The 21,185-nt window shown below is 39.6% G+C and overlaps 1 protein-coding gene across 2 annotated transcripts in view; it reads left to right on the forward strand.

Moving 5' to 3' along the window:
- The first annotated feature begins 13,749 nt into the window (after positions 1-13,749).
- Positions 13,750-21,185, forward strand: part of CFAP54 (cilia and flagella associated protein 54) — a 317,324-nt gene continuing 309,888 nt past the window's right edge. For both annotated transcript variants that reach the window (XM_032874281.1, XM_032874282.1), the window contains exon 1: positions 13,750-14,124. In XM_032874281.1, coding sequence (XP_032730172.1) covers positions 13,796-14,124 — 329 coding nt within the window. In that variant the 5' untranslated portion in view covers positions 13,750-13,795. The remainder of the gene's footprint in view (positions 14,125-21,185) is intronic.

The raw sequence follows: 21,185 nt of genomic DNA on the forward strand, positions 1-21,185 counted from the left end.
GGATTTGTGTTTTAAAAGATCTTTCTGGTCACTTTGAAGAACCAGTTGGAGAAAGGCCATTCTAGAGACAGAAAAACTAGTTAGGAGGTTTTTCCAGAAACCTCACTGAAAGAAGATGAAGGCCTGAGATAGGGCTGGAACTATGGAGATGAAGAAGAAAAGACACCTTAGAGTAGTGTTGTCTGATAGAAATGTAATGCAAACCACGAATGAGAGCCACATATGTAATTTTCAGTTGCCTAGAAGCTACATTAAAAAGGCTTCAAAAGACATGAGTGGAATTTTAATTTTAATGAAATATTTTATTTAATCCAATATTTTAAAATATTGTAATTTCAAAATGCCACCAATATAAAAATGACATATTTTATATTCTTTTTCTTTAGGAAGTCTGTGTGTGTTTGTTGTTGTTTTTTTAAAGATTTATTTATTTGAGAGAGAGTGAGTGCATGTGGCAGGGTTGGTGGGGGGAGGAGAGGGAGAGAAAATCCTAAGCAGACTCCATGCAGAGGCCAACTTGGGGCTTGATTTTAGGACCCTGAGATCACAACCTTATACAGGATGTATAAGGATGCTTCATTGTACCACCCAGGCACACCTCTCTTTATGAAGTCTTTGAAATCTGTTGTACTCTTTACATCAATAGCACTTCTCAATTCAGACTTGCTGCATTTCAAGTCCTTAAGAGCCACATGTAGCTAGTGGCTGCCATATTGGACAGTGGGGGTCTAGAAATTGGGACTGGAAGTAGGATCAGAGGACTCAAAGATATCATTGCTTCTTGTTTGGGTCCTCCAATGGTTGTATCCAGTGGAAGGACCAATTGGGTGAGTTGTGGGGAGTTTAGCCAATTCATAATTTCAATCAACTTCATCAAGCCAGCTTAAATGACTCTACTGCCTAAATAAAAACTGCATGCTTGGGGTACCTGGTGCCTCAGTGGGTAAAGCCTCTGCCTTCAGCTCAGATCATGGTCTCACGGTCTTGGGACTGGGCCCCACATCGTGCTCTCTGCTCAGTGGGGAGCCTGCTTCCCCTTTTCTCTCTCTGCTTGCCTCTCTGCCTACTTGTGATCTCTCTCTGTCAAAATAAATAAATAAAGTAAAAAAAAAAGAAAAGAAAACTGCATGCTTGCTTAGAGGATGCAGCTTCAAAATTAGTCACCTGGCTCTTTTTTGTAACCTAATGGCCACACCAACCATCTTCTAGTATGAAAATTCTGGGCCTCCACTAATGCTGTTATTTACTGAGAGAAAACAGGAGAAGACCAGATTGGGAGAAAGTTGTGTGTTTAGTTTAGATTATGTTAAATTTGAGGTACTCCGGTAGATTGGATTGTTGTTCAAAATGTTTCCTGTTCCTCTCCGTAGAAGGACTATGCTTCTTGGCACCACTGAGAATAGCCTTGATCATTTGAGTTGTTTTAGAAAATGAAATAAATGTGAGTGGAAGTGATTGGTGCCACTTCAGAGCAGAAGGTTTAAGAGCCATTGACTGGTTCCTCCTCAAACCCAAGACTTGAAATGTCCCAGATATGGCTTGCTCCTTTAGCCTTAGTCCCAAAGTGGAGATAGTACATGGAGCAGAGACCCGGCCGATCTGCATTATTCACACGTGTGAATGAGGAATAAAACTTTGTTCTTCTATGCTGTGGAGATGTGTGATTGCTTTTTACTTAGCGTAAGTTAGTCTAAAGAGACTGATGCAGTGTTTCGTACTGGCATTGGAGTGTTGCTGTAGCAAAAACTTAGAATGTGTAACCCTACAGAGCTAAAGAGTGGGCAGCAAGAAAACGTACTGGAGCCTAGAAAGATGGCGACTCATGTTATTTGATGATGAAATATTTGATAAAACTGTTATTTGCAATAACTTGGTAGCATAAAATACAGTGAATAAACTTGGGGTTTTAGGTGAAGGGTTTGGAAACAAAAAGCATGTGTTGGTTGCTACTGGTTGTATTTGCCAAGGTACTGCAAGAAAGATTTGAACTCAGAAAAGAATAGCCTAGTTTTCAAGCAGGGAGGATGAAACAGTCCAAAAACTCTAGGACTTTGCAGGGTTGAGTTTTTATCTCAACCTGGTAACAGATACAACTAAAGGAATTAAATATTCAACCTCCTGAAAAGAACAAACTTAAAAGTATGGTCATCGTGCTTTTTGTATTTCTTGCCGGGCATTATGGTAAGAAGGTTTGGAAATCATTAGACTGGGGTTTTATGACCAATCCAAAAAGTCACCTAAAACTTTAGTTTTTCTTTGAACAGTGTATTTTTTTTTACCCATAATAATGTATTTTTTTAATAAACATATAATATATTTTTATCCCCAGGGATACAGGTCTGTGAATCGCCAGGTTTACACACTTCACAGCACTCACCATAGCACATACCCTCCCCAATGTCCATAACCCCACCCTCCCTCACCCAACCCCCCTCCCCCTATCAACCCTCTGTTTTGAACAGTGTATTATATAATAGACCTGATTCCAAGAAAGACCTCCTCACAGTGCACTTCCAATCTCCACTCAGCATAAGATTTTCCTTGGGGGAGCCAGCTTTTGTTGTCACTATGTATCTTTGCATATTTCCTTTTAGTTTCTGCTTTGGAGTAAACTCAGAGTCATAGTGTTGGTGGTGGGGGGAATGGTAAGGAGGGGTAAGAGTGGTAGGACATGTAAATTGGAGGGGGAGACGAAGCATGAGAGACTGTGGATTCTGAGAAACTAACTGAGGGTTTTGAAAGGGAGGGGAATGAGGGGATGGGTGCTCCTGGTGGTGGGTATTAAGGAGGGCACGTATTGCGTGGAGCACTGGGTGTGGTGCATAAACAATGAATCTTGGAACACTGTGGGGGGGAAAAAGTGGTTGGACATGGAGTTAAGGAAAATATGCCTGTCTTGGTGGTCCATGTGGACCCTAAGTCTTGGAGTTTCATTTTAGAAATGCCTGAATGAATCAAAAATATCTTCTGCCTTTTTTGAGATTTAGTAAATGAAGCAAATAGTATGTAGTCCAAGAATGTGCTTCGAGATACTTCCCCCAAAGTGATGAAGTTAGTGGAAAGTCTGTGTAATTAGTGAATATGGGATTTCTTTTTTCAATTTGTAGTAGTTATTGTATATACATCTTCATGCTTTAGTTAAAAAAGCATTAGTTTTTAAAAATGAAAATAACATATATTCACTATAGAAATGTTGGGATGCACAGAAAAGAACATAGAACAAAGATTCTTGTAATCCTGGCTTTCAAAGATAACAGACTATTAAAAGTTTTACTTTAACATTTTAAAAAAGATTTATTTATTTGAGAGAGAGAGCGCGTGCGGGAGAGAGAGCAGGGGGAGGGGCAACAGGAGAGGGAGAGAAAGAATCTCCAGCAGACTCCCCGCTGAGCATGGAGCCCCATGTGGGCTCAATCTCGGACCCTGAGATCAGGACCTGAGCAGAAACCAAGAGTCAGACACTCAACCAACTGAACCACCCACATGACCGTACTGCCACATTCTTAAATGAACTTTGAATTGCATAAATAACACAGGAAAGCCTTTTCTTTGCTAAAAAAATAAAAATAGTACAGACAAGTTTAAAGTCTCGTTTCATTCCCTCCTTCTGATTTCAGTTCCTTCACAGAGGTAACCATTGTGAACAATTTATTGAGTGTTCTTTCAGAACTTCTCTCTTTCTCTCCCTACTCTCTCATGGTATATACAGACATACATAGAAATACAAATATTACAGTATCATTTTATGGTCCTTTTAAAAAGATAAGTGTTAGCATACTGTTCACATCATTCTATACTTTTTAAAATAAAAATGTAAAATATATTCATGTCAAAATGTACAGATCTACTATATTTTTTAGATTGCTGATAGGTATTTAATACTATAGATAAATTATGGTTTGTCTACCATTACTCTATTGATGCACATTTAGGTTGTTCTAATGCTTTGCTGTTATAGGCATTTAATGTTAGCAATGAACATCTGCTGTGCGTTCTATATGTGTCTGTATATGAATCTTTATACATACTGTAAGTGATTACGCTGATTTTAAGACATGAAATTTCTGAGACATGTGGTATATTATAGTTTTGACTACTTTTACAAAGACCCTCAAAAGTAGTCCTTTAAATAAGATGGGAGATTATTTTTATCTCATAATAATCTGGGTGTGAATTGTCTAGGACTAGTATTGTAGCTTCACAGTGTTGCGCATCCAGATTCCTTCCATGTTGCCACTCTGCTTTCCTTGGAGTGTTGCTAGCATTGACATTCAAGAGAATTTGTGTCTTGGATATACTGTTTGCACTGTCTTGGATTTCTTTGTCTTCACTCAACTCCTGGACCGTCAACCACTTGCTGCATTCCAGCAGCTGCTGTAGTGATTGATTCCATGCTGGCCTGCTTGCTTCTACCACCTGAAGCTACCATCTGGAGTTTCCAGCTCCTTCTACCACTTTTGAAGTAGGAGGAAATGCTATATCACAAGGTATGAGATTTAGCATCCCCAGTAGCCGGCTCTGGGGCCAGGTGATCCAATCTGGAAGTACAGAGATGAGTCTTCACCAATGGGGTACAGAAGACAGGAGGAAAACAGCAGGGACATTTTCTCTCTACTTTTCCTTCTTATAGACTGTCCTAAGATATGAAACATAAAAAGTTATATAGCCTGTTCGGGAACTATCCCACATGGCTGAGCAACTGGCTATGTGTTTCTTTATGATTCATTGGCCAGCATTGTATTTCCTTTCCATCTGTCCTTGTCTCAGTCTTTTTGGGATGCTATAACAAAAATACCATAAATTGGAGGTCTTAAACAGCAGTTCTTTATTTCTCACAGTTCTGGAGCCTGGAAGTCTATGATCAGATCACTGGCAGTTTCAGTGTCTGGTGAGAGTCCTTTCACCTCATAGGTGGTGGTCTTTTGCTGCATCCTCACATAGCAGATGAGTACAGGGAGCTCTGTGAGTTCTCTGTTATAAGGGCATTTATCCCATGCATGAGGGCTCCATTCTCAGGATCTCACCAATCGCCAAAGTCCCCACCTCCAAATACCATCACATTAGATTTTAGGATTTACAGTGTGAACTTTTTTCACTGTGTGTGGGGGCAAAACATTCAGTCTACAGCATTATGCTCCTGCCTCCCCACCAAATTCATGTCCTTATTATATGCAAAATACATGCTTTCCTTCCCAATAGCCCCCCAAATCTTAACTTGTTCCAGCATCAACTTTAAAGCCTACGTGTAAAATCTCATCTAAATATCATCTAAATCAGATATGAGTGAAACTCGAGGTAAGATTCATCCTGAGGCAAATTCCACTCTTGCTGGGAACCTGTGAAAACAAACATGTAATGTGCTTCCAAAATACAATGGGGGAAAGGCGTAGGATAGACATTTTCTTTCCAAAAGGAAGAAATAGGCAAGAAGATAGGAGTGACAGGTCCTAGGTAAGTCCAGAAGCCTAATGGAGCCATTAATATTAAACCTTAAAGCTGGGGAGTAATCTTTTTGGCTTGATGCTCTGCCTTTCAAGCCTACTGGGATGGCAGTGTTGCCCCACAGCTCAGTGGTACAGCCCCACAATGGCTCTCCCAAGGTGACTCTCATCCTGGCCTGGTGTCTCTTCTGGACTAGGGCCCTGAACCTGTGGTCCTTCCAGAAGTCCCATTCTTTGAAATCTATGTGGAGGCATCTCTATGTCCAGGGCCTATGCATTCTGCACACTGGCAGAATGGGTGTTGCATAGATATCACCAATGTTTGCTGCTTGCCCTTCTGGAAGGGAGGCGACTGAAGCCTGCTGGAGCTGCCCTTGGGTCTGTCGAGGAGCTGTGAGGTGATGGGGTACTGGGTACCATTCTGTCCCCTGACCTTTTCGCTCTGGGTCTGTGATAGTAGTGCCAGCCCTGCTGGTCTCCGAATTGTGTTAGAGGTCATTCCTTTCATGTCCTGAACACTAGCTCCTGGCTGTTGTTGAGATGGCGGGTTCATACTAATCTTATCAAATGGTCGCTTGGCCACACTCTTAGTGTTCTCTTCCAAACAGCATTTTCATTTTTTTATAATAGGAATAGGCTGAGAATTTTCCAAATCTTTAAGTTCTGTTTCCTTTTTGCTTGACAATTCCATCCTTAAGTCATTTCTCTCTTCTCACATTTTATTATAAGCAGTCAGGGGGAGCCAAGCTCCACCTTCAACACTTTGCTTAGAAATAGCTTCAGTTAAATATCCAATTTCATCATTCACAAGTTTTATCTTCCATAAAACAGCAGAATGCGAACCCAATTCATTCAAGTTCTTTGCCACTTTATAACAAGATGGCCGTTCCTCTATTGTCCAATAACATGTTCCTCATTTCCATCTCAGGCCTCTTCAAAATGGCCTTTCACATCCATATTTCCATCAAAATTCTGCTCAAGATTACTTAGGTGTTCTCTAAGCAGACTGAGGCTCTCCTTTTTTTTTTCCTGAGCTCTCACTAGAATTTCTCTTAACTGTCCTTTGATAGCAAGGTAGACTTTTTCTAGCAGGCAGCTCTAAAGTCTTCTAGCCTCTACCCGTTACAGATCCAAAGTCACTTCCTCAGTTTAAGGTATTTATATAGTAGTGACATGTCTTAGTGCCAGTATTTTTATTAGTCAGGGTTTTCCAAAGAAACAGGACCAGTAGGAGATTTTATATATATTTATTTATTTTCACTATAAGGAATTAACGCACATGATTATGGAGGCTGAGATGTTCCATGATCTGGCATCTGAAAATGAGAGAACTAGGAAAACCAGTGGCATAGTTCAGTCCAAGTCCCACAGCCTGAGAACTAGAGTTGTCAGTGGTTTAAAATTCCAGCCCAAGACCAAAAGCCCAAAAACTGGGAAAGCTGGTATCCAAGGCAGGAGGAAATGGATGTCCCAGCTCCAGCAGAGAGAGCAAATTCACCCTTTCTTGTGTTTTTGTTTTATTTGGAACCTCCGTGGACTGATGGTTACCCACCCACATTGGTGAGTGGTGTTCTTTACTCAGTCTATCAAATCTTTTCCAGAAACACTCTCACAGACACACCAGAAATAATATTTTGGCTAGCTATCTGGGCATCCTTTAGCCCGGTCAAGTGGACACATAAAATTAATCATAACAGTCCCATTTCCCTATCTTCCCATTTGCCTCATTCTTGCCTCAGGGAACTGCATTACCCTATAAAGTACTGGCACTTAAGTTTTTGCCTCAAACTCTGTTTTCTAGGAAACCCAGGTTAACACAGAGAAGTGGGCTATAAAAAATTGGACCCCCAGGATGGGATTTTAGAGGTGAATTGCCCACTGTCTGAAAACAAGAGGGAACCAATTGCAGTGATAGGTGGTGTGGTAATAACCCTTGGCAAGCAGTGATTTCACCCATAGTTTAATTGTGATGAGATGCAGACAGAACAAGGTTTTGGGAGATTAAATAGCTGTTGTGTTTCATCAGTATGGGGGCAATATTAATTAAAGGGATTGTGATGTGGCTTCTTTTGTAGGCATTGAAAGTCTTGCAGAAAATTTACACACACACACACACACACACACACACACACACTCACTCTGTCTCTAGTCTTAGGGTAGTTATTTGACAACTTACGCCATGCTGAGAAAGTCAGAGTGCCTTTATTGCAGCTCAGGGCAACTGTAGGTAGACTTTGCTCAAAATCAGGCCAAGGATCTGATCGTATAGCAAAGATTCCAAGAAGAGAATGGGGCCCAGAGACTTGAGATACAGATATTTAGGCAGACAAACCTAAGAATTTGGAGCTCCTAGATGACTCTGAGCCTTCCAGGCTGGCAGAAATAGCCCCTAAGCATTTGCCACAGAAAAACAGTCTCTGCTTGCCTGGGGGAGACATACAATAATCTAATCTGAAGCAGGTGCCTTTCAAGATGATTCTTGTTTTCTTCACCATATGCCCCAACGCCCTTCATTACCTCCTGGCTAAAAATCAAAGTCAGGTTTCAGCACAGCCTGAGCAGGAAAGTACAAGCTCTGCTCTGGGAAGAAACAGCCTAGATGCCAAAGGAATTGCAGGATCTGGCTCATAGGTGTTAGCTGAACCTGGGGAATGTGCATAGGAGCGTATCTCGAGTATGTTAGACCAGGAGGACAGAACACAAAGCTGAATAGGGTTGATTTCATTAATACGGGGGTACTTAGCCATACTTCAGGGTTCCCAGTAATTTAACAGGATGGCTTCTTGAAGCGTGGATCTGATAATGTTCTATATCGATTGAAGTAAAGATGGCAGAACTTCCTTGGTATGATATTGAAGAAAGGACCAGAAGGCTGAGAGACGTGGGAATGTTAGAATGAGTTTATTATGTATGTCCTGAAAGCCCACCGGCTGGTTGTGTCCCCTGGGAATGGTCAGGGAGTATTCGCTTCGCTGAGAATGTAAAGAATGCAGTGATGACGGGAGCACCATGATCTTTGGAGAAGCTTGATAGTTTCTGTCTTCTGTAGGTCAAGGCTGATAGCGGAGGTTCTGCCATGAAGTTTAGTTTCATAATATTACTGGGGATGATGCAAAGGCTAGGTGGTGGCAGCTAACAAAGGCCGCTGATGTAATTACCATAATAGACAGGCAGGCCAGAGGGACGACCAAGGTACCTTTACCTACAGGGCTGTCCAGTGTTGGCTAATGGATCATGGTTTTATAGGAGCAAGATGGATGAGGAGGCAACGAAATTGCTCTCAATATCTGTCACCAGAAAATTCAAGAAACAGTTAGCAAAAACATGATATTAGTTGCTGCAATGAAAATTTGGGCCCTCATCTAATTTCCAGATCTCAATCCTTGAAGAGGAGATTTAGTACTTAGCAGAGCCCTAATCTGTGGCCTTATAGTTGTTATGGGTGGAAGGGCCAGGCAGAAGTATCTGTAACTATCTACACCAAAGTCTTCAGTTAGAAGCAATATTGATCTCCAGAGGAATTGCAGATACTTGTTCAAGCCTCAAAGACCTGGAAGATGCAGGGATATTACCATCTAGAACTGTGTACCGTAGGTGAAGATTTTAGGTTTTGGAAACAGATATTCCCATCTGTCCTGGATAGTGTTGCTGATCTCTTTGTTATATATCCTGACTACACTTAATTCCATTGGTAGCTTGTCATAAGTAAACCTGTTTACTTTACCCAAGCACTATCTTTTTCTAAACCTGCTGTTGATACTTATTGACATAGTGTTCACACAGTAGGTTATGCATTACAAATACATTTTTCCAGTGTGTGGCTTTTCTACTTTTGCTGTGCTAACTTTCACTCTTCCAAAAATTTATCTTAATGTATTCAAATTCATTAGTATTTTCCCTACTGTCTTTTACTTTTGTACCTTTTAGGAAAGGCTTCACTTCAAGACCATAAATACATTACATGTTAGAATAATAAATACATGTTAGAATTTCTTCCACTATTTTTACAACTATTTATATACATTTCATCTATATTACTTATATAATTATTATGTAAATTACCTATTACTCTGTGACTCTCCTTTTACTGTATTGATCAGACTTCAGTTTCCTACGGATTCTGCCCCAGTGTCTATTCATGGTTTTAGTTTAGCTGCTTCTGTCTCATGGTTCACGGTATATAATCATTGTGATTATTTGTGCAGCTGAGACCAGATGTCACCTTCTTTACTCCAGTCCATCTTTTCTTCTGCTATCATAGTTCCCCTTCCAAAATATGTAAAATACAGAGTGGATTGTATTCTTTTCTGTTTAGGAACTTTTGATTGTTCCCAAGCGAGTAATTATATTAGCAAACATTTATATAGTCCTTCTAGGCCCTATTTTAAGGGTGTTACACATATTAATTCATTTAATTCTAAACAAAACAAAACTGAGTTAAATAGGATTATTGTTTCACTCCATCTTACAGATGAGGAAACCACAGCATAGTGAAGTCAAGTAACTTGGAAGAAATGGGAATTCAAACTATGCTTTCTGGCTCCAGAATTTGGGCTTTTAATCCCTATTGTTTTTAATTATACTCTTTTTCTAACTTAAGGCTTCCCACTGAATACAGAACTAAGTAAAAATTTCTTAGCACACCTTCCAACTATCCACTATATTTAATCACACTTCTCTTTTTGCCTTACCTTTTGCCCCCGGATCTATTGTAGTCTTTGGTTCACCACACTAGGCAGATGATTTATTTGACAATTTATTTGATTTATTTATTTGTACCTTAGTCAGGCTTTTTTTCTCAATCAGTGATATCCTTTTAAAGGTTCTCTCTCATCTTAATTTTTTCCATTCACTCATTCCAACAAAGATTTGTTAAGCCCTACTTCTCTGTGCCAGGCTCCAGGCTCGGGTGCTGGGTTATCTCAGTAAAAAGGTAAATCCCTATTGCAAGGGACTTTCTGTTAATGAGGAGCAGGGAAGCGTCCAGGTCTAAAATACCACCTTCTCCAGTGTCATCTCGTCTTTCTCCAGTTCCTGCTTCATCTTGGGACTCCTACAGCATGTTTTAGATCTTCATCCCAGCACATTTCACAGCATACCTTTTTATCATGTTAGTTGTGTGTCATCTGCTTCTTCTAAGGAATGTGTGGTTTCACCTATGCATTCTATGACTCACTAAAGAAATTGTTGCATTGCACGAAATGAAAGGATGGAGAAGTTTTTTAAAAAAACGTTTAAATATTGGGTGGTGTGGTGAAAAGGAGATCTTTGTGCCTCTTTTTTTAAAGACCATATATAGGTACATATTTGGGACAATCCAAATGATTAACAACTAAATTAGAAATAGAGAGAGTCCTAACCTTATTTATTCCTTCTGTAACAGCAATTTTAGATTATAAAGACTTTTGAATAAGCAGAAAGGATCCATGCAGCTTGCAGAGACATTAATTATAAGGAAACAGAAATTTACATTATTTATAAGGAAGCTATTTACATGATTTAGCCCTGCCAGACACAATAGTTGCAGAGTTCCATTCTTTCAGTGGCATTTGTTCAGTGGCAAGAATAAAGCAAGTGACAAGGGAGTGGAAAAGATATTCTAATAGCTGCATCTCATTACAAGAAAGATAACACCTCGAAAATGTTAAAAAAATGTTTCAAATATGATTTAAACTGAACAAAATGGAAACTTCCATCTTAGCACGATGATGATTCAGAATACAGCAGCTATTTAAATATTCAGACAAGCCTTTAAAAACTACTGCAACTGAAGCATTGTCAACTTTGTATTTGCAAGGAGGAAAATGACTAAATGCAATGCTATGACTAAGATACATAATTCAAACATCTGAATTTAATAAGTCACATTTTCTTTTACCGGTGACATTGAAATGTAAGTGCCTGCACTCTTAGTAAGATTGTTTATGAGAGCAGACAGACCGGGGTGGGGGGGAACCCCACTTCATCTGTTTTATTTTTCTTTTCCTTCCTCCCCTCTGACCACTTTAATTTAATTTTATCCTGCAGTTTCTTTTTCATCAGTATAATAGGTAGTACTCAGAGGCAGATTACATCAGCTTTTTTTTTTTAATTTTTTTTTAATTTTTTTTTTAAAGATTTTATTTATTTATTTATTTGTCAGAGAGAGAGAGAGAGAGAGAGAGCAAGCACAGGCAGACAGAGGCAGAGGGAGAAGCAGGCTCCCCGCCAAGCAAGGAGCCCGATGTGGGACTCGATCCCAGGACGCTGGGATCATGACCTGAGCCGAAGGCAGCTGCTTAACCAACTGAGCCACCCAGGCGTCCCTACATCAGCTTTTGATCTAAAATAGACAAGTCTGTTATACAAGAACAAGGAGAAGATGAGAAGAGGAAGAATTTACCAAGTTGAATTTTTTAAAAATAAAAGATCTATTAATACTTTTTGTGAATATCCCTAGAATGAATTACTTCTTTAGGCTGAAATTCTCCAAGTTCTTAACATTTTTACTGCTCATTTAGAGACAAGATAAAATCTTAATCAAAGAATGATTTGTATATCCTGAGTGGAGAATTGAACTCCTATAGTGAGGTGACAAGTCACCTCACTGCCTGCCAAAAGGTTCTGGGTCCTAATTACCTGTCTTGAAGAGCAAAATCATCATCATTTTCCTTCAAAGAATATTAGAGTACAGTACACATGGCATATTAGGCCAGCCTCATAAATTAGCACAGGCCCATAGGGCCTGCAAGAAATTAGGTCATACCTGAAAGAAATCAGGCTGTGGTCCAATAAGCTTCTTAATCTTAAGTGGGAAATTGGGCTCACAGGGTGTTAGGGCCATTATCTTTATTTATTCTTATGTGTGACAGAACCAGCAACACTTTTCAGTGTTAGAGACCTATTTTTCTAAGACATCAAATACTTGTTTTTTCTCTTAGATAATTTTTGGCATTGCATATTTTATAAAGTTAGAAACTTATACCTTAAGTAAGCAAATAAATAAACTTACTGTTGCCCATAATATGCAGGGAAAAAAGAACTTCCCTTGTCCCCAGATATTTTTCTTAAGGCCTATAGTTTCCCTCTCAGAAGCAAGTTTCCTAAAATCTCTGTTTAAAATGCAAATGTATTTTGAGAGTTAACACTTCAGGCCACCAGTATGCATTAATGTCTGGCAGTTAATGTTGAATGAAATGCTTATTAATTTAGAATATAGTGATAATTAGAACAAGGATGAAATACCAGTGAAGAACTATAATGTAACCCTAATTGTTAGGCACAGCCATCATTTCCATAGTTACAGACCTCAAGGTACAAATAGAGAGAAGAGAATGGATCATTTGCATGTATTTAATTCTTTTCTATTTTATCATATTTATTTATTTGAGAGAGAGAGAGAGCGCGGGAGAGTACAAGCCCCAGGAGCTGCAGAGGGAGAGGGAGAGGCAGTAGCCCCATGTGGGGCTCCATCCTAGGACCCTGGGATGATGACCAGAGCCCAAGGCAGAGGCTTAACTGACTGATCCACCCAGGCGCCCCCTGCGCTCCCCCCGTCCCCCACCCAGTGTACTTGATTCTTTTTTTTTTTTTAAGATTTTATTTATTTATTTGACAGACAGAGATCACAAGTAGGCAGAGAGGCAGGCAGAGAAAGAGAGAGGGAGAAGCAGGCTTCCTGCAGAGCAGAGAGCCCAATGCGGGGCTCGATCCCAGTGGGGTTATGACCTGAGCCGAAGGCAGAGGCTTTAACCCACTGAGCCACCCATGCGCCCCCAGTGTACTTGATTCTTAAACTGGTTGTCAGATTTTCCTAATTTTGATTTGGTAAGCTTTTTTTTTTTTTTTTTTTTTTGAAACTTACTCATTTTGAGCACAGGCTTTGGAGTCAGAAGGCTGGGATCTGGTCCCTGATACTACAGTTTATTCTGACCTTGGTCAGTAAAGTTTGGTTTCTTAAACTGAGAAATGGAGATACTCATAATACCCTAGGTGGTAAAGGTGTTACGATTAAATGAGATTGTTTCAAATGCTTAGAACAATGCCTGACACATACACATATTAATGATCATTATTATCATTAAGTAGCCGAAGTGGAAAACGAATATAGTCTGAATTTGTAATCGTTAAGTTTTTGCTTTTGCTATTCGCTGGCTTTCTGTACAAAACCTCTCTCTTCTCTCATACAGCAGTGCGGGTGAAGAGGGCAAACAAGCCCCCAGAGCGTGGTTTCTTTCCGGACCGGGTTCTTTCCCCTTTTGCCCTCTAGGGGCCGCTGTGTTTTCCCGAAAGCGCGCTGGAAGCCTGGTTGCCCCGAGACGGTCGCCAGGCAACCGCGTGTCCATACACTTAAAGCCGGTCGGGGTCTCTTCAATATGGCGGCGCTAGACAGCTCCTCGACCTCTCCCGTCACCCTGTCTCCCACATCCTTGTCCCCAACGGGGCCGCCGCCGACCCCGCCCCCCACCTCGAACGCACTCTCGAAGTCGCCGCTGGAGTCGAAGGACAGCTCCCCGAGCCCAGTGCCGCGCTCTGTCTGCCTCGAGAACTCCTTGCCGCTTGCTGTGTTTTATGGGCCACTGGACGCTAAAAACCCGCTCCTGGCCTCCTGCGAGAGGGAAATCCGGGAATTACTAGGCTTTATGAAGAGAAAGAAGGCGTTAGCGATCACGGAGGAACAGAAGCATGAATTCCACCGGCTTTGGTAAGCAGAGGCAGGGCGCTGGGGAGGGCGCCGGCCAGAGACGGGCAACTCTTGGGGCCTGAGGAGATGCCCTCGAGGATGCCCACGGTGATGCCAGAGCTGGGTCAGAATTGCGGACCTGGAGGTAAAAACAGAGTTTTAGAAGTGGAGACTCATCGCTCTACGATCCTCAATTCCCGGTAAATGGTACACCTTGGCTTCCTGCTTGGGTCAAAAGAAAAACACAGAAGTGTTTCATAACTCACCATTCCTTCTGAGTGTTCCCCAGTCGCGACGCTACCCCATGCTAATAAATTTTTGACTCACTCAGGGGTTTCACAAGTTTCCATATTGTGGGTAGAATTCTGTATATGAGGAAAAAGAGATAACTTTAAGGTAGCTTAGGTTCTTGAAAAAGTTCTTGATGCCGTGAACATGAGCACTTTAATTCCGTTTTATACTTTAATTCCTTTTTATATTGTTGTTAGGGTCAGAGTTGTTGTTTTGTTTTTTTTTTTACTGATTTTGTACTCATTTTGCATATATGTTTGCCTTTTTGGGAGTTGTATCCCTATGTTACTATAGAGTGACAAATTACCTGTTTTCAAGGTTCTTTCTTGATGATGTTACCATCTTTATTTCGCAGTCAAAATACCTCGCAGAACAAACAGTTAAAAATGTAGACAAATGTCAAAGAATACCAGCATAGTGAATAATTTCAATTTTTATTTCTCATTCATGCGTTTAATATGATGAAATAGTTTTAACTTACATTTGTTATTCATTAATGCATTTAACTATTTATTGAACACCTACTATATATCAGGTACCATTCTAGGATCTAGGAAAATACGAAATTAATGAAAGAGAACAATTTGTACCTTCATGGAGCGTATGTTTTTGGTTGCTACAGACAGCTACTAAACAAGTAGAGAAATCATTTTACAGGGAAAGAAATGCTAGGGAGAATATTAGAGCAGAGTGTGGGGTTGGAAGATATGGTATGGTGTTGAAATTTAAAATGGGGGGGCTGGGAGCATGGTTTGGTTAAGTCGGGAAAAGTGGCCTTTGAGAAAGATGAGAAGGAGCTATAGTAGCAACTGATGAAGATTTCTTTTTCTTTTTTTTTTCTTAAGATTTTATTTATTTATTTGACAGACAGAGATCACAAATAGGCAGAGAAGCAGGCAGAGAGAGAGGGGGAAGCAAGCTCCCTGATAAGCAGAGAGCCAGATGCAGGGCTCCATCTCAGGACCCTGGGGTCATGACCTGAGCCAAAAGCAGAGGCTTAACCCACTGAACCACCCAGGTGCCCCTGATGAAGATTTCTGTAGGAAGAACTGGCCACAAGGGAAAATGGCAAGTGTGAGGCTCCGGGGATAGGATTGAGACTGTAGGAAGAATGGCTTTCTGGTAGGAAAGAGGCAGATCAAGAGTTTAGTTTTCCTTTTTTAAAACATATTTTTTATTTTTAAGTAATCTCTACACCCAATGTGGGGCTCAAACCCAGAATCCCAAGGTCAAGAGTCGCATGCTCCACTCACTGAGCCAGCCAGGCATCCCGAGAGTTTAGTTTTAGATATATGTTAAGATTGAAATGTAATTCAACACCCAAGTAGAACTATTACATAGGTAGTTGGTCATTTGGATCTGGAGGTCAAAGGAGATAAACATTTGCAACTCGTCAGTATATTATTGATATTTAAATCATGACACTTGATGGAATTGCTAAGGGAGTGTGTGTAGATGGAGAAAAGGAGAGGCCAAGGACTGAACTCCTGGGTGTGCCAACATTGACAAGAGATAAGAAAGTGGCATTCACTAAGAAGGAGTGGCCAGGGAGGTAGGAGGAAAACGGTAAGTGTGTGGTGTGCTGGCAGTCAGGTAGAGAATTAGGTAGAGAAACCGTTTCAAATTAGGAAGGAATGATCGATTAACAGTGGCAAATCCTGCTGATGGGCCAAGTAGAATGAGAACCAAGAACTGACCAAGGAAAGTGCATTACTAAGCTATGTGTATTTATATTTAAAACACTTATGCGCTTGTGCCTTAGATAGCATTTTATCTTCCCGTTTCCACCACCAGCCTTGTAGTTCAAACCACCAGATTGTGCTTTCCCCACAGCCTCTGGATTCTCAAATCTATCCTTCACTTTACAGTCAGGGTAACCTTTATAAATCAACCACCCACTCTCCTATCTCAAGACTTTCTATCGCTTCCCATCGCTGTTAGAATAAATTTAAGACTCCTTCTGTCCTCCAGGGTCTGAGCATCTGGCCCTGGCTGCCTCTTCCATCTCAGCCCATCCCTCACTTCTCTCTCAGGACTTTCCAGGCAGACAGATACTATTTTTTTCATCCCAGGGCCTTTGCTGCTGCCTCAGTATGAAATGTTCTATCCTCAGCTTTTCAAATATCTGGCTCCTTCATTTCTTTCAGGTCTTAGCTCAGTTCTTACCTCTGTAGAGAGGCCTTTCCTATTTAATGCAGGTTCAACCACCCATTTATATTTTTTACTTATTTGTTTTCTTGCATATTATCCAATTCCCCTATTAGAATGGAAGCTCCCTGCTGACTTTGGATAATGTGCCTCTTTCATTTTTCTATCTTTAGCAACTAGCTTGGTGGTTGGGATAGAGAGATCTAACTAACTTCTTTCTTTCTTTCATGGTTTTTATTTCTGTATTTGAGAGAGAGAAAGAGACAGCATGAGCAGGGGGTAGGAGGCAGAGAGAGATGGAGACGCAGACTCCCCATAGGAAGCCTAACCTGGGGCTGGATCATGACCTGAGCCGAAGGCAACCGTTTAACTGAATGAGCCACCCAGACTCCCCTAGAGTAAACTTTCAGTGAGTATTTGGTATTGAAAGAATTCAAGGATTATTATCCTTGTGTTTTCAATAATTGTTTGTTATATATGGGAAAGTAGACCTTGGGCCAGTTGGTTAGTAGAGTATCTGTTTCATCTTTAAAGAGACTGTAAGAGAATCACAAACCTTAATGATTGACACAGACCTTAGCAATCTAACCTCTCACAAAATTTAGATATTTATTTATTTGCACAACAACTTTTATTGAATGCCTACTATGTGCCCAGCATTGCATTAGCCATAGGTTATATGGTCATGAAAAATAGATAGGGAATCTGTGCTCATGGAGTTTATAAGCTTTCAGTGAGTCATTAAGTCAATATACAAACAGCAAGTGCAATGAGGGAAGAAGCTACTGAGCACTTACAGGTGCCAGGTATTGTACTAGGTGTTGGAAATCCAGCAGTGAACCAGACACAGATCCCTGCCTTCTTGGTGTTTATATTCTAGAGGAGGAGGTATGCAATAAACATATTAAATAAGTTCATTTTATGGTAACCTAGAAAGTGATAAATGCTAGGGAGAAAACTAAAGAGAGGCAGGGTTATGGAGTGGGAGATAGGAGACTGCAATTTTCAGTAATATGGTCAGAGTAGGTGACACCTGAGCAGAGGCTTCAAGAGAACACAGCACAGAGCTACTTTCAAGTGAACGGTGAGGGAGGTGACATTAAGCTGAGATTAGAAGGATACCAGGCAAAGAGAGAGGATAAACAGAGGGAATAAGCATGTGGGAAGATCTTGGCAGGAAAGAGCCAGAGACTTGGGAGGGATGTATGGAAGGCCATTCATTAAGCATAGCTTAGTGAGTGTGGGTGCAGTGCTATGAGGTGAGATTAGAGACATGGGTAGGGCTATAGAAGGTTTTAGAGGCCTTTTATAGAATTAGCCTTTATTCCAAATGCAATGGGAAAACATTGGGTAGTTTTGGGCAAGGGATTAACCTTATTTAATATTATATGTATTTATGTAATCTTGTCCAAATGGAGTAAGAATGACAATGTGGAAGCCAGTTAAGAATATAAGAGGTAGGGGGCACCTGGGTGGCTTAGTGGGTTAAAGCCTCTGCCTTTGGCTCAGGTCATGATCCCGGGGTCCTGGGATTGAGCCCCACATCGGGCTCTCTGCTCCGTGTGGGGAGCCTGCTTCCCCCTCTCTCTGCCTGCCTCTCTACTTGTGATCTCTGTCTGTCAAATAAATAAATAAAATCTTAAAAAAAAAAAAAAGAATATAAGAGGTAGGGTTTGCTTTTATAACAGATTTGAGAGATGTTTATTTTTTAAAATCAAAATTTTTTTATAACTGTGGGAACTTACATAAGCATAAAAAATCACAGGATCTAAAATATAGTTTGATCATAGGCAATGTTATTAAACTCAGAATTTGACAGATTTTTTTTAAAAGGTATGCTTTTGTTAAAACCACATGAGATTTAGATATTGTTTATATAGTTAAGATTTTCTATTTTAGAGAATTCTAACTATCCAGTGGCAGCTGTAATAAGTCAGCAATCCAAAGGGTATTAACATTTTCTTAAATGATGCACATTATATAGTGTATGTTATATTTTCTTTGTTTAATCGTTATGTAAGTCATTCCCAGTGAGCAGTCTTAACTTGAACTTAAAGTTCACTTAAAAAAAAAATTCGCTTATTATATAAGCTTGATTGATTTAACAAAGCTGGTATTTTTCTTTTATGAGTAATAAACATAGTCATCATTATCTCATCTTTAAGGTTTGAAAATATTAAGTCTTTCATCTGCATAATTTAAGAATTCTAACAAGGCTTGCTGACTTCTTGGGATTCATTATATTTATTCTAATACTGTGACATTTCATGAAACAGCAAATGGAAGCGAAAAGGTTAAAAAAAAAAAAAAGAAAAACCTAAACTAAAAAACCTTTACTTTTTAAAATGTCTATGGCTATATTTCCCATAACTTTTTTGGGCATGGTTATTTACTACTTGGTTATGTGTATATTTTCATTTCCCAAAATATTACTAATCAGTCAAAGAAGGCAAGACTATCCTGTCCCCCTAGCCCTCCCTTGTAACTCAACACCATTTAATTATGTGAATGCATTAATCGACATGTTTCTGTTGAGGTTGTTCTGATAATATCCCAACATATACATCATAGGTACTAGATCCATCTTCAGTCCCTAAGTTTTCATTCCTGCCTGTATTAGTCAATTTGGACTATTAGTTTCTAATTAGTAATTATAAGTTAGTCAGTTTGAGCTGCCATAACAAAACACCAAAGTCTGGATGATTTAAACAACAGATATTTATTTTCTCATAGTTCTGGAGACTAGAAGCCCCAGATCAAGGTCTTGCAGTGTGTTTCTGGTGAAAGCACTCTTCCTGGCTTGCAGAAGAGCACTGGGTCTTCACATAGTTTTTCCTCTGACCAAGTGCAAAGAGAGAGAGAGAGCAAATTATCTGGAGTTTTTCTGAGATGGACGTTAATGCCATCAGAGTAGGGCCCCACCCTTATGACCTCATTTAACCTTAATTATTTCCTGAGAGTACCCTTTTCTGAATATAGCCACACTCAAATTCAACATAAGAATTTCGAGAGGACACACTCATTCAGTACATAATACTGTCCACATATAGAAATTTATGAGATAGGCTTAGACAACTGTTGAGGGAAATTTGGATTTTTCCTAGAGGCATTTATAATTTCTGAGAGAGGGGGAAGGAGTAAATATTAACTAAATGAATGAACAAAATGATCAGTGATCTGCTACCATTTGAAACTAACTAGAAACTATTTTGAGAATATTGTATGTTTTATTTTTGTTTACTTGGTGGAAAGAAATAGAACCCTAAAGGACTGACTTGATAGTGAAATCCCTGGACTCTTTAAAGAAAAAAATAAAATAAAAACAAGGAATTTTCTTCGTAGTCATTTGTGTATTCATTCATTCTTTCAACAAATAATTATTGAGTACATATATATACTAGATATTCACTACTCTTGAGGTTGGGCAATGAATAACATAGTCAAAATCCTTGCCCTCAGATAGTTTACATTTCAGAAGACAGGCAGGCACAGTAATATACTAGTTAAGATCATGGATGAACTGAGCCTCAATTTCATCAACTATATACCTGGGATATTGAGACTACGTATCTCAAGGTTGTTGTGGAAATGAAATGAAAACAAAATTGCATGTGGCAAAAGACCCAGAATAGCCAATGCAGTATTGGAGCAGAACAAATTTGGAAAACTGACTTCAAGCGTTCCTCTAAAGATACAGTAATCAAGACAGAGTGGTATCAGTGAAAGAATGAACGCATACATCATTTGGACAGAACAGAGAGCCCAGAAATAGACCCACATAAATGTAATCAACTGATTTTGACAGAGGAGCAAAGACAATACAGTGGAGCAAAGATGATCTTAACAAATGGTGTGGGACAACTGGATATCCACACGCAAGAAATGAATCTCAGCACAGACCTTACACCCTTCACAAAAATTAACTCAAAATGGATCACAAGCCTAAATGTAAAATTCTATGGAATTCCTGAAAGATAACATAGGAGAAATCTAGATGTCTTTGGGTTTGATAATGATTTTTTTTTAATATAACATCGAAGCGACAGTCCATGAAAAAGAGTTGATAAGCAGGAATTCATTAAAATAAAAAATTTCTGCTTTGTGAAAGATACCATCAAGAAAATGAAAAGACAAGCCACAGACTGGAAGAAAATATTTGCCAAAGACATATCTGATAAAGGACCATTATCCAAAATATACAAAGAAATCCTTTAAAACTCAACAATAAGAAAACAAACAACTTCATTTTAAAAATGGATCAGAGAATTTAACATAAACCTCATCAAAGAAGATAATACAAGTGGCAAATAAACATATGAAAAGATGGTCCCCAAAAATATATCATTAGGAAAATGAAAATTAAAACAATGAGATACCATTATACACCTTTTAGAATGGCCAAAATCCAGAGCACCAACATCACGAAATGAAGGGAAGATGTGGAACAACAGGGACTCCCTATTCATTGCTGGTGGGATACAAAATGCTACAGCCAATTTAGGAAGACAGTTTGGTGGTTTCTTAAAAAACTAGGCATACTCTTTTTTTTTTTTAAGAGTTTTATTTGTTTTTTTAAAGATTTTATTTATTTATCAGAGAGAGAGAATGCGAGCAAGCGCACAAGCAGGGGGAGCGGCAGGCAG

This window comes from Lontra canadensis, unplaced genomic scaffold (genome assembly GCF_010015895.1).
Source record: "Lontra canadensis isolate GAN:19392208 unplaced genomic scaffold, GSC_riverotter_1.0 scaffold52, whole genome shotgun sequence".
Taxonomy (NCBI): domain Eukaryota; kingdom Metazoa; phylum Chordata; class Mammalia; order Carnivora; family Mustelidae; genus Lontra; species Lontra canadensis.